This window comes from Danio rerio, chromosome 3 (assembly GCF_052040795.2).
Source record: "Danio rerio strain M-AB ecotype USA chromosome 3, GRCz13ab, whole genome shotgun sequence".
Classification (NCBI taxonomy): Eukaryota; Metazoa; Chordata; class Actinopteri; order Cypriniformes; family Danionidae; genus Danio; species Danio rerio.
In genome coordinates this window covers 40,642,157-40,667,675 of record NC_141023.1, presented here as the reverse complement: position 1 = coordinate 40,667,675, position 25,519 = coordinate 40,642,157, and the positions used below count along the sequence as shown (strand labels likewise).

The 25,519-nt window shown below is 35.7% G+C and overlaps 2 protein-coding genes across 5 annotated transcripts in view; both read left to right on the top strand.

Moving 5' to 3' along the window:
- sdk1a (sidekick cell adhesion molecule 1a) overlaps positions 1-15,078 on the top strand; it is a 534,220-nt gene extending 519,142 nt beyond the window's left edge. For 2 of the 4 annotated variants that reach the window (XM_087244896.1, XM_087244894.1), the window contains 5 exons: positions 3,249-3,413; positions 8,203-8,340; positions 8,557-8,671; positions 11,048-11,177; positions 13,587-15,078. In XM_087244896.1, the coding sequence (XP_087101022.1) occupies positions 3,249-3,413; positions 8,203-8,340; positions 8,557-8,671; positions 11,048-11,177; positions 13,587-13,859 (821 nt within the window). In that variant the 3' untranslated portion in view covers positions 13,860-15,078. Of the gene's footprint in view, positions 1-3,248; positions 3,414-8,202; positions 8,341-8,550; positions 8,672-11,047; positions 11,178-13,586 lie in introns of all 4 variants that reach the window. The other 2 variants (XM_087244895.1, XM_087244893.1) reach the window with 1 other exon arrangement.
- Positions 15,079-17,545: 2,467 nt separating this feature from the next.
- On the top strand, positions 17,546-24,698 carry cyp3c1 (cytochrome P450, family 3, subfamily c, polypeptide 1). The gene is given in 14 exon segments (NM_212673.1): positions 17,546-17,606; positions 17,792-17,910; positions 18,043-18,136; positions 18,237-18,289; positions 18,597-18,696; positions 18,802-18,921; positions 19,200-19,285; positions 19,400-19,548; positions 20,290-20,411; positions 20,522-20,609; positions 20,725-20,885; positions 23,809-24,035; positions 24,115-24,277; positions 24,361-24,698. Coding segments are annotated over 13 exon segments (1,518 nt in total). The 5' UTR covers positions 17,546-17,606; positions 17,792-17,842; the 3' UTR covers positions 24,448-24,698.
- The last annotated feature ends 821 nt before the right edge of the window (positions 24,699-25,519 follow it).

The following is a 25,519-nucleotide window of genomic DNA, read 5'->3' as shown; positions in this document are numbered from 1 at the left end:
CTTTCACATAGAAGACTGTTACTCCGGTTTCACAACGCATGAGCGGCGCATAAGCAGCGCAGCTATTTTTCCGGCGTGCATGTTCACAACCGGGACTTACACCGGGAGCAGAGCAGCATGTCAGTGTCAAGCAGGAGTGGTGCATGAGGCACACGGGTATTTTTTTTTCTGCGCACACGCTCAGTTTGGTTTTAAATGAAACTGCATTGCTTCGACCAGCCGTTCGCTTGCACATAGAGAATAACGTCTTTATTTTGGATTTACGACTCCTAATAAATACACTTTGCATATGAAGTAAATAACATCTCAAAGCATTTACTGGGGCACTGGTGATTTTTACAGTAAATAGGGTCTAGCGACGCCCCTGCTATCCACAGTCATATTGGAGTGATATAAAGACAATAAGACGTTAAAATAGGATCCAAAACCCTCCCATTTTGAGGCCCACCGTTTCCCTGTCCACAGAATTGATTGACAGACGAATATTAACATGTCTCGTAGTAACACGTATAATCATATCAACAAGACAGGATGTGCGCAAAACAGCTAAGATTAAAAGATCTGTTCAGCTTGCTGTGATCATCAATCATAATAAAATCTGATCAGGAATGAGTTTTACAGGTTTAAACGCATGTTTGTAAATTAATTACAGCAATTTTACTGTTTTTATCACCACAGCCGCATGTCAGTACAATTATAAAAGATTCAATCCCAGTTTGTGGATGTTAAATCAGGTTTATTTTGTACATTAACATAAGGGATATCTATACAGCAGTGGATGTTAATGTGTATCCTGTCACATTTGCCATGCAAAAACAGTGCAAAGTTAAATGCGCGCACTGTGTGTGTGTGTGTGTGTGTGTGTGTGTGTGTGTGTGTGTGTGTGTGTGTGTGTGTGTGTGTGTGTGTGTGTGTGTTTGTTTGTAACAACATTGTGTGTGACTCATCATTGCAGAAAGGCTTGAATTAACTCCACAACAAATACATAAAATAATCACTGGGAAAGTTTTTACTGTAGTATTTCTCAAAAACTTTACGCAAGATTTGCTTTCGTTGTGTCTGACACTGTGCTGTTTATCTGAGGTGGCCAGAGACAAACTTTGTGGGAATGGTGGGGGAGAACTAGCATTAAACGCACAGCCAACAAAAACTGCTACATTGTGTTCAGAGCAGAAAATTCCAATGTTCTGATGGCTATAATAAATAATCTGATGGGTATTTTTGAGATGAAGCTTTACAGACACATTCTTGAGACACAAAAGCGTTATCTTTACTCTTGAAAAAGGGGTAAAATAGGTGCCTTTTAAATGGTATTTAACTTGGTGAAGGGGTGGTTATTGATACATTAAAGTTTCACTACGAGTATATTTTATGAGTCTTCTTAAATTGAAATCTTTAATTTAAAGTTGCAAGTAAACTTTAGGGGAGATCAAAGTGCTTCCAAAGTTCTCTACACAATTTTTAGCTGCTTTTATTAATAATGGGAGAGAACTCTGCAAATACTGATGTTATTATTAGCTACATGAGCAAAATATATTAAACACAAATAAGGTTGGTAATTGGCTTCTGACATAAGGCTGAAATAAAATATGAATATAAGATGAAATATTAGATGAATAACTTTAAAATCTAGAAACTGAAGAATCCATGCAGCTAACTAATACAGTTACTAAAATGTATTAGTACTACCACTGTAGGGAAAAAAATAATAAGCACATAGCTAAATATTTTTAAAAATATTGTTAAAATGTTAATAAAAGTCTGAAAAAACATGTAATAATAGTGCAAAAATATAACTGAAATGGATAATGATGTTATTGATATAAATTATATGGGACATTCAACTAGAAATGTACATTATCTCTCCCTGAAATAAAAAAAAGAAATACAGTTGGTATTTCATCCCAAAAAAAAGTCTAAAATTGACTAATGGTTAATTTCTGTCAGTTCATTCTTTAAAGGAATATGTCATTTGTTTGGTTCTCGGATTTTTTCTTTCTTTATTAAAAACACTTTACAAATGTACAAACCTTGTCATTGTCGTTACCTCAGCACAATTGAACATACAGTTTTAATAGTTTTGTCATGCTAAAAACAGTTATTTAGAAAAAAACACATCAGAAATAGCAAGTTTAGGTTGTTTTCATTCACGTCAATTGATCAAAAACATGAAAATATAAATAAATTCTACACATAAATACTACAAATATATAATACAAATAAATGTACAATTGTCCCCATTTTTCTGTCAGTCCTGTCACATTTGCATTTTATTTGACATAAAATGCATGCAATATACCTTTAAAGCTATGACTCAAAGAAAGTGATGTCATTTGATGGAGGAGAAGCTGACAGTGATCAAGGATCCGTTCTACCATTGAATTGCATGATTTTATGGTTGTTTTTGTATGATTTTTTGAGGACAACAAGCTTATCAGGCCCTGTCACATTTTTATAAGTGAAAATGTATGTTTCTGGTAGAATGTCTCATAAATTGCATATTGATATTACCTCAAATTATTTGTATATTAAACTGTATAGTCATTGTTTTCATGTAATATCAGTAGATCTTAGATTTGACAAGTAAATGTTGTTTTATTGCTGTCAGTGTCCAATATTTGCCACACCTTCAAACTATAACAACCACTTCCTGTCAGCCATCTGAGTTTACACATTTTTTCCATAAAGTTTACTCTTTCCTCACATATTTGAACAATGTTGGTCATTTTCATCACTCACTGCATTGCCACTTCAAAGTAGAGCCAATAACATGTTGTTTTTAACCTAATTTATATCCATGTTTTAAAAGTATCCATATTTTGGTGTTTTATGTCCCCACCATGAGTTGCAGACATAAATCAAATAGATGTTTTCTCTGCTGAGGTAAAAGTCAGTAGAATATGTGTGAATTATACAGGTTTTTTCTTTACTTTTCTAGTCAAACTATGTATTGTAGCTCATAACCGTAATTTCTACTCCCATTTAGTGCTTGTGGAGTGTTTGTTTAGCGGTCTGATTGCTGGTCTGAAGTCATCCGCTGATCATTTACTTGCCATTGTTGGTGGGATTCATTTATATAACTGCCCTTTCCATGTCATCATACTTTGATTCAGATTGACCAGAATTGCTTGTCAGGCAGAAAAACAGTTGTCTGCTGCTCTTGATGTCAGCGTCTGCTAAGTGTAATGAACTTAGTGCTTCCAAGTGAATTGTGACATTTTCATAAAAAGTGACCTTGCTCTCCACAGACGAGGGGTTGTGGGATACGTTTGTGCGACACCTGCCTCCCACCAGCACCTCTCACTCTGTGAGCCTCGACCGTCTGCGGCAGGGAATCAGCTATCAGTTCAGGGTGCTGGCCGTCAATGAGTTTGGCTACGGTGAGCCGAGTGCGCCCTCTGCTGCCATGTCAGGTAATCACACGCTCCCCACGCACTTCTGCACAGAGATGACGAGTCATCAAAGACATTAGGACATGTCACTGGTTACGGTTGATATAATTTAGCGAAGATGTGACTTTTTACACCCACGTGACCTGTATGAACTGTCCTTGAAGAGTGGCTGCAGCTTTTTATAACAAGGTTTAATGTAAGTTACCAGATCATTCTATTAAAAATATTTTGGAGGAAAAGCAAATATTATATAGTGTAATAGCTGAAAACATAATGTAATATATATATTACTATTATATTGTTATATTTCTGTTTACTCATCACACATGACTGAAAAACACTGTAATATGGATGCCAAGTTGTAAACACTACATGCCTGTGCATATATAATTTAATTATATTAAAGGATTTGTTTACTGTATTTAATACATTACACATTCAATCACTTGTTGTTGCTTTACACTATTGTACCAGCATGTGGCAGTTTAAACACTTTCAAGTAGTGAATTCTTTAAAATTCTTTGTTTTTCTCATCAGTGTGATTGAGATTTTGACTTAGTCCCTAGTGAACACCAATTTGTTTCCTTCATTTGTGTTCAAGCACTACTCTTGTTTACCAGTTCAATTCTTAAAGATTCATTTACTTGAATAGTAAAATTCCAAAAGATGTTAAGGGTCAAATTTACCAAACAGGGCAGATTTGTGCGATAGTAAAACAACACTGATGGGCATGGACATTTCTGGAGTTGTTTTACGGACAATTCAAAGATTAAAGATCAAAGATGTAACATCTCATTTACATATTGACTAACTTTATAAGCACATCACAAATTAGCATAGTGGCAATTAAGCAGAGCCAATGTTCATAAGGTGCAGATGATGGCTTGGTGCAGTTCTCTACCGAAGGCAAGGGCGAGTACTAGACAAATATTGAGGGGGTTCTAAGAAATGTCAAAGTTAAAGTTAGCCTACTTTATAAAAAATCTACTCATTTAAAAAAATCAGCTAAGGTAGACATATTGAGTATAATTAGTATAAAAAAGTATCATTTTATTTAGGTCTATTTAAATATTTTATTTACTTATTTATTAATAAGTAATAGGCTTATTAACAACATAGACAGGCTTACAAGACAATGACAAAAACTTTTTTTATGTAAAGGTGAAAGACTAGACAGAACCCATGCACTTTTTACATTTACTTACTGTAAACCATATCCCACTGTATTTAGATTGTCCACAAGATGTATGTTTTGACAACTGTGTTTTTGAAAGTTCAGGCACGAGGAGAACAGATCACACATCTGAGAGAACTAAGATCATGCTGGTATTACGTGACTCACGCTAGTTGTTGTTTCTAAGTTGTCTTTTAATTCCTAAAGCAAATAAAAATAGCATATTTAGAAAACAATATATTTGGACAATGTGTTCCTCTGGCATCCCAAATAAAACACGTGGAAACAATCTTCAGCCTTGTACCACACACATTCTGTTTTCCGTGGTGCCTTCTTCTTGCAAAAAATGGCAGTTATTTCAATCACAACATTTAAGTCATGTTTTTGGCATAAAATAACAGCACAAAAACCCATAATTTATTAAGCGTAAAGGTTAGTAAATCATAATCATTTAAATACTTTCCTTTTGTGTCTGACCAGGAAAGTCCTCCAAATAAATATTCAGTCAGATTATGTGCAAAATACCTGTATCCACACGTTTTCATTGTTATTCTAATCTTCGCACGTTTAGTCAAAACTGAAAGTACTGTTTCAATGCCAAAAAGACTTTTGCTTTGTCTTTTAAGGGAAAAAGAAGTAAAAAAAAAAAATTATCCTTAAAACAGAGGTGAGAACATGTCTAGCAAAGGAATAAACAATTTTCACAGAGAAAATAATAATTTTTTTCTTATTGCAATATCAAATTGTTTTGAAGTTTTAGGCACGTATCTTGAAATAAGAATGTACTTTTTACAAAACAAGATAAACTCCTGAGTTCTAATTAATTTAAGGTTCATTTGTGAATTACAGGTTTGCTATTATTTACATTTTATAAATGTTTCCGCATTGAGATTGACTTTTTATCAAATGTTTTCCTGTGGTTGAGCAATTACATTCAAATTTGTTGCTCGTGGGCTCCTTACTACCAGCCTTATCACAGATAATATGTCAAGATTCTGTCCTGTTGCTCTCCTATTGGAGGAAGTTAATCAACAAAGGCTTCAGTGCCTTAAAAGGAACTTGGAGCAAGTTTCAGGTGTTAAACATATATGGTCAAGACCTTTGTATGAATATTACAGCTGAGATCTAATCATAATGCTGTTGGAAAGGTTTCGAGATGTTTACACAGTCTCACCATTATTAGCTTGTTGCTGATAACAAACGTGCTTTTAATTTGTGAGATTATAAACCTAGTCACGATGCATAGTTTGTGTTTCCAGTTTTGACCTTGCCAACAGCGCTGTCAGTCATTTAAAAGCAAGATTTCAGTGTTACAATCTAAAGTATTACAGCTTTCAGAAAAGTATGACGCTGTTAAAGATGAGAGCTTGCTTCTCTGTCTCACTCAGTCTTCATGGCCATTGACGAGTGCTAGTGCAAGAAATCTCCCATGTTGCCTCAGCAAGTAATTAATGCAGTGCGGTGCAAGTCCTAGAGGTCTGTTTGTAAATGAAAAGCAAAGTATGTTATCAGCATCTTGCATGTCATGGGGCTGAAATATTCATACCACAGGCATGCAGCAATCTGTCTGTGAGTTGATGTCACTGCTGCTCAGTATTGCTGTCAGAGCAGTCCATCAGCGGCTGTCAGGAATGACTGGAGAGTTCTGGCACATTTGGGCCACGCTCTCCTTTGCTCTAGAGCACTAGAGATGAACAGATAGGACGAGGGCCAGTAAATGTGTCACTGCTGCTTTAAATATGGTAGATGATCATTGCTGCTTCTCTCATATCAGAAAATACCTTCTAAATTGACGACTATCAGCATTACTATAATGTAAACTCAAGATAATTGGTTTGGATATGCAATAAAAATAATATTTCAGTGCATAATTGGCCCCTCTCAGAAAGGAATTTTGTGCAAAGTTTGTTTTGTGTATTCCAGGTTTTTTAAAAGGAATCCTATAAGGGTGATTCCTATAAAGGAATCACCCTGTATACAAATAGCCTTCACAGTACCCTTCGTGTCGTCACTGTGATCCAATTGAGCTATGTCCAAAGGAAATTTCTGTACTGTTCAAAAGAGGCATGTTATTTCTTCCCAATATCTTACCAATTTGCTAGTTTTTATTTAACACAGGCTCATTGTGGATTCATACTACTGTCTACATTTCTGGAGAATGCAAATCATGTAGCCAGAGGTGTGTTGTATGGCTGCATTTCGTCTTTAAAACAAACGTTAAGGGCGGTATGATGCCGTCGTCGGCTTTTGTTCATTTTAGCACTACCAGATGACCATTTACCTCAGTACAGTTTGCCTAGTAGCTCTCCCCATATATTGGCAAACTTAAGATGCGGAGCGGAGTTCCTCGCGACAGTGGGGTTCGAGTCTGGTGATAGACGATTCCAGAAACCCCTTATAAACCACAATAAAAGCAAAAAAATAAATAAATACATAAATAAATAAATAAATACATAAACAACTGAAAACCTGGTGAAATCACATGTCCGCGATGGCTTAAGTTCTTTTTAGATTGCTTTGAAAACATTGAAAACATTATCAGTTGGGTTTAAGGAATTGAGTGGGTAAGTGGGTCAGTCAGTCGACAGCAAGCTGGCCTGGTCGGCTGAATTGTATATTGCGCCCTCTGGTGTATTTACGTGTGAAGAAGATGCACAACAGGAGTTTGTGTCGATCAAAAAGCATAGACAAGCTGTATCTCATTTCAGAGGCTGCATCCTCCAAAAGATGCATTCAATGTGCACTGCGTCATCACGGCACAGTGAAAGCTGTCTCATTTCAAAAAAATTGAAGGCTCCTTCAAATGCAGCCTCAAAATGCATTTCCAGGGTAATGAAGGACTCAACCAGTGGATCCTTCCTGGTTAGAAGGAACATCCCAAGATTCATTACACACTGATAACGGCAGGGCGCTTTTAAAAGAAAACTCTGGATTAAATGTATGAACTACGTTTATTTTACTTGGATATCTGAAAACATGTTAAAAAACAGAAAGAGTATGACATGTCTTACTACAGACAGAGTGATTTTATAGACAGTTTAAACTATTTTTATGTGTACATGTATGGATCAAAGGGAATATATTTCCAGCTTCTGTAAACCTTGTTTTGCCTCCAGATCACTTGGTTTACAGTTTAAGTTTAAGAATATGTGTGGATAAAGAAATTGAAAACTTATGACATTTGGCAACATTTGAAAATAATTTCTGAATGCAATAGATTGAAAACAAACATGTTATGTGTCTGTGTAAACTTATAAAGAACATAATTTTGTGAAAACAGTGAAAAGTCTATATGCATGTGTGAATACTTGAAATAAAATGTGTCCAGGCAAATAGTGTTCCTTTACAACGTGGCATCACTAACATTTATTAGAGATCATTTTGAAGAAATCTTCAGTACACTAAACATTTCAAAGGAAAACTTTTCATTTTTACATAACATACCCTACAGTTCATATCAGCTCATTGTTTGAGTCTAAAATTGTAGTAATGAAATAACTCAAATTAATGAACAACATTACATGTCTATAAATCTATTGAGACCTATTGCAAATATTGTGTAAGCAAAAATGTGAAAAATGCAACTTTTCTATATTTCCCTAAATCTTTATATTTTGTTTTTTCCATCATAAACAGCTCAAGTAGACACCCCATTTTATGAGGAGTGGTGGTTTCTCATCGTGCTGGCACTGTGTGGCCTGATTCTGCTGCTGCTGGTGGTTTTTGGCCTTGTCCTGCACGGACAGAACAGAAAGTACAAGAGCTGTGGAACAGGTGACCTAAAGCGAACCTCTTCAGCCTTCTAACGACCCATTCATCTATCCATCCTCCCACACATAATCATTATGTTCTATAAATCTGCATGCATATTCATCCAAATAAACACGTCCACCTACTCAGTCTCCCACTCCGTCCAGCAAACCATGATTAAAGTTTGACCCAGGTGATGTTTTTGCTGTGATGATGATATGCTGACTGCTGTAGGTAAAGCTGTGTCCACGGTGGAGGAGACGGTCACGCTGGACAATGGAGGATTCACGGCTCTGGAGCTCAACAGCAGGCCTGTTCATGTGAAGGGCGTCTTCTTGAGGAAGAATGGCACTAGGTACTGTACAAAAACAGCTTATGTTTGGGTCAGCCCACTCGGGATTTGTGTGTTTTAGAATGAAAACCCATTTTGAGCTAGTTTAACCAGTTTCTAAATGAGCCCATAGTAGGTTACTGTTATTGTTTTCACAGCAAACATGGCACTTTTGGAATCATTGTTATTAAAGGATGTTTTCATTTTGTAAATTACCTGTTAAATGCAGCTAAATTGTATGTCAAATGCTAATTAAATCCTATTTAATTATTATGCTAAGCTAAAAGTGACCCCACTAAAACAAGAAATCAACTTAGCATATTAAAAATGGTTCTTGTCAACTGTAGGATACTTATAAAATAAGTTGTCATGATCACCAGCGATAAAGGCCTTGCAGATCACTCGGACTACAGTTCTGCTTATAATCCCATCATACCTTGCACTCACATACCTAGGCCATATCCCCTTTGATAGCAAACACACAGCTGAAGCTAGTGATGACTGATTACTAGGACTATAAAGACACCTCTTTCACACACACTCTTTGCTGAGTCTTGTCAACTATAAGTGAGCATTATGAAGCGTTATTCTAGTCTTGTCTTGCTTTCTCATGTTTTGACCATGCTCTTAGATTACCTTTATGCTCCTGTTTGCACCAGTTATGTCCTTTGGCTGTCTGACGATTCTCTTTAATAAAGCTACATTTGGATCTTCAGCTCTGTTGTTAACCTGACTCATTACAGGAGTGTTCCTTTAAAGTTTACACGGAAATAACAGAACAGTTTTCGAAAAGTCTATCTTTTATAAGATAAAGCGATTCTTTATGTTTTAGTTCAATAAAATGAACTTTTCTTATCATCTTATCCAATCAAACTAACTAATCTTAAGCTAAACTTTGTATAATTAAAAATTTTAGTGAAGCAGCATAAAAAATATTTGCTGTCATAACTTCTTGTCATTCATTTTTTTACAGTGCACTTTGTCCAAGTCTGATTACTATGCCCTAGTAATTTAGCATTATAACCATTTATAACCACCCAAAAAGTTTTCTTCAGGTAAATTGGGCTGCTTTTGAACACAAGATTGTGGCAAATGTAAATTACCCCTCAATAATATGATCTGAGAAAGCAATTGAAAAGTTTTATCACTCTGTTTTATTTTACGACTGATTAGATACACAAACTTTGCAAATTGACTAGTTGATTGGTTGTGTAAATGACTAGTTGATATTTAAAACAGTTTTTTTATTGTTTCAATTTTATTTGTAATCCCTAACCTTAAAAGCTAAGTTCAAACAAAAAATAACATTCTGTCCAACACTCATAGCCACCCCTACCCCAATGTTCTTCAAACCTCTATTACTTTCTACTTCCCTAACACATAAAATATTTAAAAGATTTTCAGTTGTATTTTCTTCTCTCATTATTCATACAATTGAAACCAATGGTCACCAAAACTGCTGGACAGCAGCATTCTTCAATATGTTGTTTCCTGCAGAAGAAAGAAAGTAGTACAGGTTTGGGACACCATGAGAATACGTAAATAATGACAGAATATTTTGTCTCCAAGGCAGGAGTGTGCAGTTCTGTAGAATATGTCCAGAACTGTTGTTTTTATCTCACTTCCACAGGTTTTATAAACCTCACCCACTCCTGCTTGCTGTTTGCTTACAAAGATTTTCTTTCTGATCTGACTAAATTTAATCATGCTTCTGCAATCTCACTTTTAGATTTCTCCCAGAAAAATACAAACAAAGAGACAATATAATAAATATAAAATGCTCACTCTAAGACTATTTTATTTGTCTTGAATATAATGTTTTTAATCATATTGATTTGTAATATTGTTTCGTTTCTTGCCAAGGGAATTTGCTTGATAAAAAACTCTCACGTGCATTACTAGCACGCTGTTAAAGTGGCTGACTGTAGTATTGGTAACCTGGTAACAACAGTAAACAAAGCAAGCATTATGGAGACAGATGATTATTGTGTTGTTGACTACACAAGTCTAAAACTACCTCAAGCGAGCAATTATTTATTTTTGATTTTTTGCGAATTAAGGCATTTTTATTCAGCACCAAACAGGGTAAGGATGTCTCAATATACAGTACCCCAATGTTAAAGATAATTTGGATTGTAAGTTTCGGCAGTAACCTAACACTCATTAGCAGAAGGTTAAAAGATTATGTTTTTAACTTGTATCTTAAATAGTGGAAAAGCTCAAAACACTGTACTTGGCTTTGTCCACATCTGATTGGATTAATAAAAGCATTGCAATATTAGAATTTTAAGACACTTAGGATTAAGGAAGGCCAGAAATCATAAGATGTTCCTTAAGGCTCACAACAGAGCAAGATTTGTTATTTGCATTGCTTTAACATTTTCTAATCTTCCCCCTTAGATCTCCTCCACGCCCCAATCCAGCCGGCCTGCGCTATTCAGACGAAGACATCTGTAGCAATTACAATGGCGTGGTTTCCACTGAGAGTACCGCGCTGACGGAGAGGCCTGCAGAGATGTCTGAGTCTGAGGTACAGTTATCCAGACTTACTCTGATTTTGGGTGTACATCAGCTCTTGCTTACAGGGTGATTCTATAACTGGAGAAACATTTACATTAAATTACATTTTCCGTATCTTATTAAATGAATATATTATTTTAATAATTGACTAGCTGGCAAACAATTTTAATGAAAAAGTTCTTTATAGATTTTTTTTTTTCAATTCTGTTCAACAATAACAGTTGATGATTTGAATCTTTCTAACCAAAAGTTCTAGTTCCTAACATTAATGCTAATAGTACATAGCATTAATGAAATCATAATAAAATGACTATTGAATAACCAACTGTGTGATCAATCAGTAATAAATTCTGTGTATAATATGGTAAAGGTTTTGACATTTTGTTAAATAATTCTTGGTGTTGAAACCTCTTGCATAGCTTTCAGTGAGGTGACGTGACACAATTTCCTGTGTCTTACATAACTGTGGGAGATAAGTCTGTTTAAAGGTGAAATATGCTGTGGGAACAGAATTAATGCAAGAGTTATGGACAGATATTTTATAAGATAAAAGTAATTTTTAAACAATGTAATGTTGTGCAATCAAGAAAATTACTGCTTAAGTCAGGGGTGTCCAAACTCGGTCCTGGACGGCTGGGGTCTTGCAGAATTTAGCTCCAACTTGCCTCAACACACCTGCAAGATGTTTCTAGAAAGCCTTGTAAGAGCTTGATCAGCTAGCTCAAGTGTGTCTGCACTGTAAAAAGTGATTAGTCATTTAAAGAGAGTAAACCAAGTGCCTTAAAAGAAACAAGTTGACTTTACATAAAAATTGTAAGTAAACCCATTGTAACTCGAAACTGTTAAGTTGACTTAATTTTTATTATTATGCATATGGTATTCACTTTTTTTTTGATAAAAGTAAACTAATTACTTTTCCCAATACACATTTATTACATTTGTTTTTTTCCAGCTTTTCTGTATCTAGCAAAATGATAGTAACTAAAATAAATCTGCTTTTGCAGATTCCTGTGTGTCTTTTAAATTCAATACAGGCTATAATTGTACATTTTATAAACTTAATAAAGCACCAAATATGTAATATTGTGATAATTACAGTAATTATTTGAAAACAGACATGCTAAAATTGTCGGACACTGTAAAAAAGAACTAGTTGTTATAAAATTATAAAAATTAAATCAGCTTTAAAGTTTCAAGTTACAATAGGTTTACTTACATTATTTTTGTTAAGTCAACTTATTGCTTTTAAGGCCATTGGTTTACTCGCTTTAAGTAACTAATGACTTTTTACAGTGTGATTGGGGTTGGAACTAAACGTTGCAGCATACCAGCCCTCCAGGACCGAGTTTGAGCACCCCTGGCTTAAGGGATATTTCACCCAAAAATGAAAATTGTGTCGTCCTTTACTCACCCTTCACTTGTTCCAATCCTGTTTAACGTTCATTCATCTGTTAAACAAATAAAGCTGGAAATCTGTGACCATTGACTTTCATAGTTTTTGTTTTGGAAGTCAATGGTTACATGTGGCAAAGCAGTGGCGCAGTAGGTAGTGCTGTTGCGATTCGAGCCTCGGCTCAGTTGGCGTTTCTGTGTGGAGTTTGCATGTTCTCCCTGCCTTTGCGTGGGTTTCCTCCGGGTGCTCCGGTATCCCCCACAGTCCAAAGACATGCAGTACAGGTGAATTGGGTAGGCTAAATTGTCCGTAGTGTATGAGCGTGGATGCTTCCCAGAGATGGGTTGCGACTGAAAGGGCATCCGCTGCGTAAAAACTTGCTGGATAAGTTGGCGGTTTACTCAACTGTGGCAATCCTGGATTAATAAGGGGACTAAGCTGACAAGAAAATGAATAAATGAATGGTTACAGGTTTCAGCTTTTTTAAAAATATCCTCTTTAATGCTCAGCAGAAAAAAAGAAACTCATAAAGGTTTAAAACCCCATGAGGGGAAGTAAATAGTGAGTACGGTTTCATTTTTGGGTAAACTATACCTTTAGGGGATTTTATAAATTAAAGAAGTTAAATATTAACCAAAAATACTAATAATAGCACAAGACAGAAACATACACTGACTAAATTGGACAATTTTCATCCTGTAACATCCTGATTCATGACTTTGAGTAACAAAATATTGAAATATTTTTAAATACATTCATTCTCTTATCTACCTTTGGCTTAGTCCCTGATTTATCAAGGGTCGCCACAGTGGAATGAACCACCAACTACTCTGGCATATGTTTTACGCAGCGGATACCCTTCCAGCTACAGCCCAGTACTGGGAACATTTTCAAATGCAACCATTTGAAAAAACTGAAAGAAATCATGTCTTTGCACATCAAATATTCCTGCACTTATAGAATCATCCTAAAGTACAATGCAGCATACTGTATCGTGATTTCTCTTGTCACATCTCTACTGATCAGGCCACAGACAGCGAGTGTGAAGAGGAGCCCATCAAACACTCGTTCGTGAATCACTACATGAGCGACCCGTCGTACTTCAACTCGTGGAAGCGGCAGCAGAAAGGGCTGAAGCAGACGCTGGCCTGCTCTTACGAGGAGTGTGCCAGCGGGGACAACGAGTCCTACTATCAGACAGTAGTGACGCAGCACAGTGTTGGTGGGGTCTACACCCCTGCCGGCCAGCCTGCGCCAGGCTCACGGACTCCCGTCACAGGCTTCTCCTCATTTGTGTGACACACAGAACCACCTGCACCCCTCTTTGTGGCTCGGACAACATAGTTGCAGAGGATCTCCTCTGATTTGGCACAGCACTATCATCACGAGCACTATAAGAGAGACATCACGTGTGAACGAACGCTCATCGAGTTGCTGGATTCTGAATGTACTCGATTAGCGATCATTATTCAGAGGAGAAAAACAACAAGAAAAAAAGATTTTTATACGCCAATACCGAAGAGTTACTGTTACTGTACCGTGTCCCTCCTCATGTTTGCAGCCTTGGTTGTGAAAGATGCATAAATGTCTGTGGTTTTTAATAAGCAGGACTCACCGGTCGATGTGATGAGACACATGTATACGCGTAACATTCCTGCCCCGTCACATTGAGATGAACATGAGGAAAAGGCGAAGTGGAAAAACACACTGTAATTACTGTATACTCTTGTCTGAAAAATTTCATCTCACCGTCAGTGTCCCTATATATACACGTTGCACTTGAGGTCGCAAAGGTCATGAAATGTAAATCTTCTCTAATGGATTTGATTCATGCAACCTGGATAATGAAGCACGGATGTTTTCAGTAAATTCTTTTATAGACTCACCAGCAAAAAAAACTAACCTACGGAGGTCATTAGAAATGGTCTGGTTTTCTGCCTCTGTGATTGGACGGTGAGACAGTGCCAGATGTGTTGTGATTTGTGCCATTGCTCATTCTCACACACATATCAACATTTGTTTTTTTTTTTCTTCTGGCTTTTTCTTTTGTTCCTGTCTGTTCGGCCTCGCTTAGGAACTGCAAACACTCACTTGAAATTATTTAATGATCGAATGTATGACTTGTGTGTGAGGAGATCAGTATGCAGTTGCTTTACACATACGTTCTGCACTCTTGAGCCATAAATATTTGAGTTTCCTCCTTCAGTATGATTGACTATTTGCTTTTATTTGATTTTTTTGACAGGCTTGTAAAAAGTGTAATTTCACAGTGCGATTTTAGAGTTAATTTGTTTTGTCGTTCGCTATAGTGTTCTTCAGAAGTGACGTACAGTAGTTCCGTTGTACTTTCATGAGAAGTTTGAATTTTTGCAGTTCTTGAAAATGCCAACACAACAAATACAGTTATCAAACAAGAGTGTACTGTTATGGAAATGTTTGTTTCAGTCTCACCAAGTGTTTTAGCACAAGTGTATGTCATGGACGTTCATGAAGTAAAGATTTTTTATGATAAATGAAATGCTTGTTGTTGACTTTAATGCCTCTAAGATACAAAGATGTTTTCTTGATGTTACAATCACATGTATCTACACTGTAAATCCCAAAAAGTTAAGGTAACTCAAACCATTTGAGGAAACCGATTGCAACAAAATATTTACGTTTGAAAACTAATCCTAATGAGTGCTGTTAACTTACTCCATTTGAATAAATGGAAAACCCAAAAACAGTAAACACAGTAAAACCCGATAAATGAAGACAACTTAAACCAACTGTGTACTGTGAAATTCAATATGTTAAGGCAACTCAAACCGTTTGAGGAAACTGATTGCTACAAACCATTTGAGTTAAAAAAAAAACTAACATCTATATGAGTACTGTGAACCTACTCCAATTAAGCTGAAGCAATGAGGTATTTAATTAACTCATTAACTTCAACACCGAGTTAAAAACTCTTTTCAAATGAGCAGAATTAACTTTCAGTCAATTTTAAGTTCACTACACTCATTTCATTTGATAAAGTTGACTGTTGGACTTTGCAGTCTAGCATAAAATTTGTATTTTTAAAACATTTTATGCAGATTGTGAAAAATCTCATTTGAAATGATCAATGAAATACCATATAGTTGTGTTTTTTATTACTGTGACTGAAAACTGCATGTTGGGGAGTTAATGGACAGTTTTATTTTATTTTGTATGTTTTTTTGTAATAATCTGTACAAAGAAGTCTTGTCAATAAAATTATTACCTTTTTTATTCAGCTAAATTAAAAGCAATAACAACACACAATAATTAATGTAGAAAATAATGGTAAAGAAACTATTATAATGTGTAGTTAGGGGTGGCCAAACTTTTTTGTATGAACGGCCAAAAACCAAATATCATTGAGAGCCGTAGGGCGAAGACAAATATACCTCTCTAACAGATGTAAATTAGCTTTATAGCTAACTCTGGCACAACATGTCATGTTGTACATTGTCCCTGTATAAATAAATAAAGTAAATAAAAAACTATTTTACATTAAAGTTGCCATGGGCAATTTCCTAATTCATTTCATAATATTGCTAAATAGCAAACATTACTTCGAATAATATTAACTAATGCTTCTTTTGGATGAGACGTTAAACCGAGGTCCTGACTTGTTGTTGCTAGATAAGATACGGTTGTTGCCGGAAGTTAACAAAAATTATATTATTTATTAAATTTTCCATTTATTGTATTTTATTGACATCTACCCCCACTCCAACCCAAAGCCCAACTGTCGGTAGCATAAAATCAGTAGTTGTACCGAGTATTATTTATGCTATCTATTAAATTATCTAATAAATAATTTTTTTACAGTCATAAATAATGTCATAAATACAGTGTCATAAATAATGCTGCTATATTGATGTGCATATTGCACTTTCGGCTGGTCGCGTGTCCGTTCTAGACTTTACCATCCTGACTCTCTGGTCATTCAAAATATCATGGCACTTCTTGTAAAGCGTAGGGGTGTCACTCTGGTGTCCTGGCCAAATTCCCTCCACCGGCCCTTATGATCATGGCCTCCCAATCATCCCCATCCACTGAATTAGCTCTATCCCTGTTTCTCCACTCCACCAATAGCTGGTGTTTGGTCACCTGTGTGCAGCATCCACTTGGATGATGCGATGGCAGCCACCCCCTCTCATGATTGTGAAGTGCTTTTGGTGTATGGCCATACACAATAAATGTGCTATATATAAATCCACATTACTTACTAATGCAGTATCATATTTTATTATAACTTATTGCAGTACAAACACTCCCATTTTATATATATTGCCCTGATTCACTCCCCAAAGTCTCTGCATTGTCTGTCTGATTAACTAATCTGATTTATTTGTACCATTTAAATTGAAACATTTAATTTCAGCTAGCTTTTGTAGCTTAATAATAAAACAAAAAAATAAAAGGTAACATACGATCTCTAAACCATCCCCATAATTCTCCCTTTCTTCTCAGATGGCATGGTGGGCCAAATCAAAGGTTACCAACTTTGGCCAGTATGTGGGCCCTAGTTTGGGCATCTCAACACTGTATAATCAACATGTAATGTAATTGTAAATAATTATAACTTATACTAAATTTATAAACAACATATTTTAAAATCACCTTTTAGGCATTCAGTTTTTTTTTTTATAAGAACCAAGTGTGATTTTATGTAGTTTGCACAAAAGATATTAAATGATAGGCCTACATACTGTCATCAATTACTAATCTATAAATACATTTCGGAGGAAAAAGGAAATGGAACAAAACATTATTATAATCCATTACCACTTGGCATGACAATATTGTTTGTGGAACTGGCAGCGCCAGTAGGCCTAAATATTACGTCGGTCATGAAGTCACAAACATCGAACTATAAGTTTGAAGTCCGTTTCGGTTTTTGTCCAAAGGGTGTCACTATAGTGTCATGTATATACTCTGAAATTACAATGAGGGACTTGTTTTTGAGCAACAGTACAGCAGGTTTGTTTAGTGAAGACACAGAACTAGAACTCCGTGTTGAGGAGCGGTGGTGAGGTGAGTGAAATCGTCGTACTTTACACTATAAAAACTAACTGTTTCGCTTTATGTATGCTTCTTAACAAGAAACCCCGTTAATAAGAAATATGCGTCAAAGGTGTAAAACGATTAATGTTTGTTTTTTTTCTTTCATATGACCCTACTTCCGGATCACTCTCGGTGTGAACGCGAATAAACCACAGCATTAGTGTACATGAGCATTTGTTGTACACTGAAGAATACATTGATTTACAATGTTTGATCTCTCGTCTCTGTCTGTGACCTGGACCCTGGTGGTTCTGGTCATAACCCTCCTTTTAATGTAAGTATTCATCAATAATAACAGATCAAAGAATGTCATTTAAATTGGTAGTCGTGTGTTGTGTTATTTTTGTGCATTATTTTATCATACTGTAAAGCTAATGTAATCTGATATCTTTGTTATATAATGTAGTTACGGTGTTTGGCCACATGGATTTTTCAAAAAACTGGGAATTCCAGGACCAAGACCTTTGCCATTTGTTGGCACGGCTTTATCATACTCTAAAGTTAGTATTTGATTATATAAGGTATAAGAATGTGTACTTACTGAAAATGATCCTAGAGGAATAAGACGTAATTAATTTTCTCTATGCAAATGTATTGTAGGGCATCTGTAATTTTGACATAGAATGTTCTAAGAAGTATGGAAAAGTATGGGGGTAAGTATAAGTTATATGATTTATTGTGTTCTCAAGAATTAGTTCTATAATTAAAAATCAATCTAATTAAGTGAACTTGCTGCTTAAGAAACAGTTGTTCTGCCTAAACAACCGCAAATATTTGTAAATGAAATCATATTACATTATCAAATTTATTCATTGTCAAGTATGATCAAATTAATACTTGCTAAATAAAAAAAAAAATAATAATAATTTTAAAACTTGCTGACTTCACACTTTTAAATGATATAGTTATTTGCACAGATCACAGGATTGCTGACTGATCGATATTTCTTTTATTGCTCAGGATCTATGATGGAAGGCTTCCATTGCTACTTGTTACTGATCTGGAAATGATCAAAACGATTTTGGTGAAAGACTGTTATTCTACCTTCACTAACAGACGGGTGAGGACATCAGTTTTACTAGAACGGACATAACAACATAAAGAGAATTATTTCTTTAAGACCCAGTTGCGGTCGGTCATCATTTGGATAATTTTTTTTTTACAGAATATGAATCCAGATTTGGTTGGCCCTTTTGCTGATGGAATAACATTGGTTAAAGATGAGAGGTGGAGGCGAATCCGAAGTTCACTCTCTCCATATTTCACTAGTGGACGACTGAAGGAGGTACTGTGAAGCTTTTTAAAGAGACCCAAATATAAAATGTACTCACTCTCATGTTCATCCAAACCTGAGTGACTTTCTTTTGTATGTACAATAATATATGTGTGCTTTGTTTGTACAATGGAGTGCAATAATGTTTAACAGGATGGAAGAGGAATTGAGCATGTCATGTTATTGTTGATGTTTAAAACATTTTACTTTTTCTTTTATATAACATTTATGTTATCTTATACTTTAACATGTTTGTTGCTGATTTTATTTTATTTTTTCTAATATTTCAGATATTTCCCATTGCTATGACACATGCTGATCGTTTTATTGAAAATATGGAAAAGAAAGACCCCAATCTGCCACTTAAAATAAAAGAGTATGTGCCATTTTTCCATCATAACATGAGACAAAATAATCATAAATCTTTTGTTACAAACGTAAATGATCACTATATTATATATTTAACAAGAAGCCCCTATTTGTGTTTCAGTGTTGTGGCTCCATACAGTTTAGATGTTGTCGCCAGCTCCTCCTTCAGCGTTGACTTCGACTCCATAAACAACCCTGATGATCCGTTTGTTACCAGTATCAAAAGTTTTTTCAACATCAATCCACTCAGTCCTCTCTTTCTGCTTTTAGGTATGTCATTTTGATTTGATTTTTACAGTGCATCCGAAAAGTATTGATAGCGCTTCACTTTATACACAATTTACATATTACAGCCTTATTCCAAAATGGATTCAAGTCATTTATTTATTTTTATTTTTTTATAAATCATTCATTCCTTCATTTTCTTGTCGGCTTAGTACCTTTTATTAATCCGGGATCACCACAGCGGAATGAACCGCCAACTTATCCAGTTAGCTTTTACTCAGCGGATGCCCTTCCAGCCGCAACCCATCTCTGGGAAACATCCACACACACATTCACAAACACACTCATACACTACGGACAATTTAGCCTACCCAATTCACCTGTACCGCATGTCTTTGGACTGTGGGGGAAACCAGTGCACCCGGAGGAAACCCACGCAAAGGCAGGGAGAACATGCAAACTCCACACAGAAACGCCAACTGAGCCGAGGTTCGAACCAGCGACCTTCTTGCTGTGAGGCGACAGTACTACTTACTGCGCCACTGCCTCGCCCTTTTTTTATAAATTTGCAACAATTTCAAAAAATCTTTTTTTGCACATTGTCATTATAGGGTATTGTGTGTAGAATTTTGAGAAAATTAATTACTTTAATCCATTTTGGAATAAGGCTGTAACATTAAAAAATGTGGAAAAAGTGATGCGATATTAATACTTTACGGATGCACTGTTCATGAACAGTATAAAGTGAGATAGAAAATTATTTTAAAAATGTTTGTTTTATTACAGCTTTTTGTCCCTCTGCTGCAAATCTTTTGGCAAAAATGGGCATAAGTTTGTTTTCAAGATCAACTACAGATTTTTACTACAAGGCCCTGAGAAAGATTAAGGATGAGCACAATGAATCAAATGTTTGTTTGCCACTTTTTCACTCTTCAGATTTCTTCCATAACAGATTGCTCAGAAATGTTGGTGCAGCAGTAGATTATGATTATTATTATGTTGTGTTTTTTTTAATCAGGGTCGGGTAGACTTCCTCAAACTCATGATCCAGAATCAAATACCTGATGATCAAGTGAAGGACACTGCAAGTGAACAACCAGTAAAAGGTCTGAAAGACATTTACAGATTACATTTCACATTAAGTTTTATTTCATATACTTTCTGAGATGTGATGTGTGTTTAAACTTGTGTTGTGGTTGTTGTTTTTGAAATTTTTTTTAGGATTAACAGACCATGAGATTCTCTCCCAATCCTTCATTTTCATCTTGGGTGGTTATGAGACTACAAGCACGACTCTCTCTTACCTCCTCTATAATCTTGCTACTAATCCGGACTGCCTGGAAAAGCTGGTTGAGGAGATTGACAAAAACTTCCCTCTTGATGTGAGAACACTTCATTCTGCCCTCTTTGAATGAAAAAAGCTCATTTTACATTACAATTTTTGAATCATTCAGTCAAACTCAGGGTCTGGCAGTGGCACTTTAGCTTAGCTTAGCTTAGCATAAATTATTGAGTTGGATTAGATTATTAGCATCTTGCTCAAAAATTACGAGTTTGGTTATTATTTTTTTTTTAAAGCTTGACTCTTCTGTAGTTACATTGTGTATTAAATACCGTGGATAAGTAAAAGTATATATAAGGACTTACACTCTCATTCCAGAGTAATAATCACAGTGGTTGCAGCAGGCCGAATGATATTACACCGTGCCTGAAAAAACTAGGTAACTTTTAACATGACAAACACATGCTTTATATGCAAGTGGGTTAGTTATATTGATGGAAGTTAGTTAATTTTCACGCCCTGTGTAATATTGTGTCTGATGCAGTCATGGTACTCAGGGCTCAAATTTTGCGGCTTATAACAAAGAGTGGTATTGCGCCGGTGGTCATCGGGAAAATCCTGCTCTGCCTGCTCATAAATTGGTGCATAAAAATGAAGATCAGCTCATAATGAGACTGAGCATTTAAAATGACACAAACTGAAACCAAAACTTTTAAAGGTTCAGGACACCCTGGAGAACTTTTTTTTATATTAACAGATTTGTGTGTGTTGAGCATCAGTTAAGACAATGTTAGCACCTGTCAGCTTTAATTGTGGGAAAAACTGGATAATTTTGAGCTTTTGTCAGCTAATTTCAGCTTCCGGGTTAATAATGATTTTTGGGGCGGGATCAAAATCGTCGCCGTAGCGCAGTACTGCAAGTGCAATGATGACGCATCGGTTTCTCATTATTATTCATAGCAGAGTTTTCTTATCCTATGAGAAGAGCCGGCTGCTTAATTATTCATGAGAGGAAGGCAGACCTGCCAGTTTCAAGCAAGCTGTGAGACACAGACCAACCGCACGTAGCCGTTCATGAAAACTCGTATGTGTTTGTTTCCATGATCCACGGGGTTTGTTGCATGTTTTCCCCCACGATCTTGTCAGGGCCGATCATACAGCAAAGCTGTGTGTGTGCTGCAAGCATTTTTGTCAGGAGAGCAGTACGAGAATTGAAGAATGGCGGACATTGAGTTTTATCAGGAGTTTGTTCACATTCAGACACATCGCTGTGCTGCTGTGTTTGCCTAAATCCTCTATATTACCAGCAGGGCTAATGGTTAAAATAGACAGGTCAGGAGACCTGCTGCACTGAGTCTGCATTCAAGATCTTTAATTTAGACATGGGGATCGAGGGAGAATCCACATTTATAGTGTTTAAATAAACACACTTATCTTTATAATGATATAAATTGTGGTTATGTGTATATGAAATTACGAATAACAAATGTAGCAGGGCATTAAATTAGTGTTTAGTGTTTAGAGTGATAGAAGTGAGACTTTCTTTTGTCCGTTTTTTTTTTTAGATGTATATTGTTTTGCTATTTTGTTACTGATGACTGCTTTGCAGCTCTCAGTCTTGAATTGAATGATTTATTATAGTCTTTCGTTTGTTTTGTAGCAGGAATATTATTTATTAGATTGACATGGATATAAAAACAATAGTGCAAAATAAATATATCTTACTGTAATGCTTCATTTTAGTTTGATGCATTGCAAACCATAAATTTATTTTTCATAAGGTAACAGACTTTTTATAGCAGATAACTTACATTCAAGCACATTTAAGGCAGCATCATAATGAGAAATGTAATTCATTTTTACTATTATTGTAATTTTCATCATTATTAATATTCTATAATTATTAGAGTTACATTTTGTAATTATTGCACACAGATATCAATCTCATCTCAGCATTAGTTAGATAGTTGTTTCCGTTTTTAGTTAGTCCTAATTTATGTTGTTTTTTTTATCCCTTAAAATACAATTTGCAATGGTGCTTATAAATTTTTGGTGGGTGCTTTTAATTTTTTTCTCTGCTCCTAAATATTTGAAGTTGGGAGCACTGGAGCTACCAAGTAAAAAAGTTAATTTCGAGTCCTGGTACAGCAGCAAAGTTCCTTTATTATAGAGTATAGTTCCTAGAAATTTTCAGTTTTAGTACACAATGTAACTACAAAAGAGTCAAACTTTAAGTGGCTGGCAGCTCTCTCTAGAACTCTCACATGGTCGCCCACTGAAGCGAAGTAGGGCTGTGCCCTGGATGGGAGACCACATGGGAAAGCTAAGTTGCTGTCAGAAGTGGTGTTAGTGAGACTAGCAGGGAGCGCTCATTCTGCTGTCTGTATGGGTCCTAACGCCCCAGTATAGTAAAGGGGACTCTATACTGCTCAGTGAGCGCTGTCTTTCAGATGAGATAATAAACTGAGGTCCTGACATTGTGGTCATTAAAAAATTGCCAGAATGACCTTTGAAAAAGAGTAGGGGCATTCTGGCCAAATTTGCCCACTGGCCTCTGTTCATTATCACTTTCTAACCATCCCCATATCATAATTGGCTTCATCACTCTCCACCAATCAGCTGGTGTGTGGTAAGCGGTCTGACGCAATATGGCTGCCGTCAATCATCCAGGTGGATGCTGCACACTGGTGGTGGCTGAGGAGATTCCCCCCAAAAAACTGCAAAGCGCTTTTAGTGTCCAGAAAAGTGCTGTATAAATGTATGGAATTATTATTATTATTACAATGATTATTAATAAATAGGAAAATAATCTAAACTCTAGATGCTAATGGTCTAATCTGATTCAATGATCTATGCTAAGCTAAGCTAAAAGTGCTCTTACCAGACCTGGAGATTGGCTGAATGGATTTTAAAAAATGGTAAAACTTGACTGTTTAACTCTAGGGGGGTTGTAAAATGTTAAAGGAACAGATTGTAACAAACTGTAATATTCATGTCATGATTTTTTTGTTTGTATTCTTCAGATTCCCATCACATACGATGCATTGATGAGAATGGATTACTTGGAAATGGCCATACATGAATCAATGCGTGTCTTTCCTGCTGGTCCTCGCTTAGAAAGGGTCTGTAAAAAGACCGTAGAGATCAACGGCATTACCATACCAAAAAACACACTGGTTGGAATTCCTTTGTATGTTTTAAGTCGTGATCCAGACCTCTGGGAGTCTCCTAATGAGTTCAAGCCTGAGAGGTAATACATTTACCAAGTTGTTTGTTAAGATATTATCAAGGAAGCAAAAACTGCAGCACTTTCTGATACATTTTTTCAGATTCAGTCCAGAGAGCAAGACAGAGATCAACCAGTGTGCCTTCATGCCTTTTGGACTCGGGCCTCGAAACTGCATTGGAATGAGGTTTGCTCTAATGATGATGAAGCTTCTTGTTGTGAAGCTGCTACAGAAATACACTGTGGAAACATGTAAAGAGACGCAGGTTGGTTCACTGACTGTCATTAGACATGAGGAAACATGTATATAAATAATTATTTACATTTATTTTCTGCTGTTTATTTTCAGATCCCTGTACAGCTGAACTTTTTTTTTCAGCCGAAGGTTCCCATCACACTGAAGTTAATACCAAGGTCTCACAAGGAAAAACAATAATGGAAATGTGGAGCATTATAATAGCATACACAATTTAATTTTAGTAATGGAGAATTAACAAAATTACCTGTAGTAAGGTTTAATTTTAGGTGTCTATATACTGTATGCTGTCTTTTTATATTCACCATTTACTAATTACATTGAAATTATTGCTCGTTGTTTCGTGGTTCATTAATGTTTTGTTTATTTTATACTGATTGATGATGTTTGATGTTTAAAAATACTACATTATTAAAAAGCATAATTTTAAATCATGTAGTTACATAGCTGATTTTTTTCTTCTCTAATCTTAATAACAGACATCTAAATACAGTAAAAAAAATACATCTGCACTGAAAGTAAAGATTTTATTGATTGCAAATATGAAACTTGAAAATATTACATTTGTCCAAGCAACTTATTGTATGTATTACATATATAGCGAGGAAAATAGGTATTAAACACGTCGTCTTTTTGTAGAAAACAAAACTAATTCCTTTAAAAATTGTCATATAATAAAATGAAATTACTCAGGGAAAAATTAAATCGAACACATGAAGAAAGGGAGGTGTAAATAGGCATGGAAAGCCCAGGGAGTTTTTAGAAAGCACCCCTGCCCCTCACTAGTGTAAATTAATATTAGCTGCTTCAGTCCAACATCTACATTACCAAATGATGAAGATGAAACCAGGGTGGAAATTTCAGAAAGACAATGATCCAAAACACTGCCATGAAATTCTTGATTGGTTTCAAAAGAATAAAATAAAGCTGCTAGAATGGCCCAGTCAATCACCTGACCCGAATCCAATAGAAAATAAGAACTAAAGATCAGAGATGATAGAAGGGACCCACAGAATCCTCAAGATTTTTTGACTGTTTAAGTCACACGTGAGCTGAGCAATGCATGTGACTCATTCTCCATACAGGAGGCAACTTGAAGCTGCCATTATGGAAAAAAAGCCTTTTATACAAAGTGTTAAATACATTCCAGTACTTCCTCTTTGTGTCATTCCATTGTTATTACACACAACTAGTTTTTCTGGAAATGTTTTTTTTTTTTATTGTTTGGGTATACTTACTACCAGGGTCATTT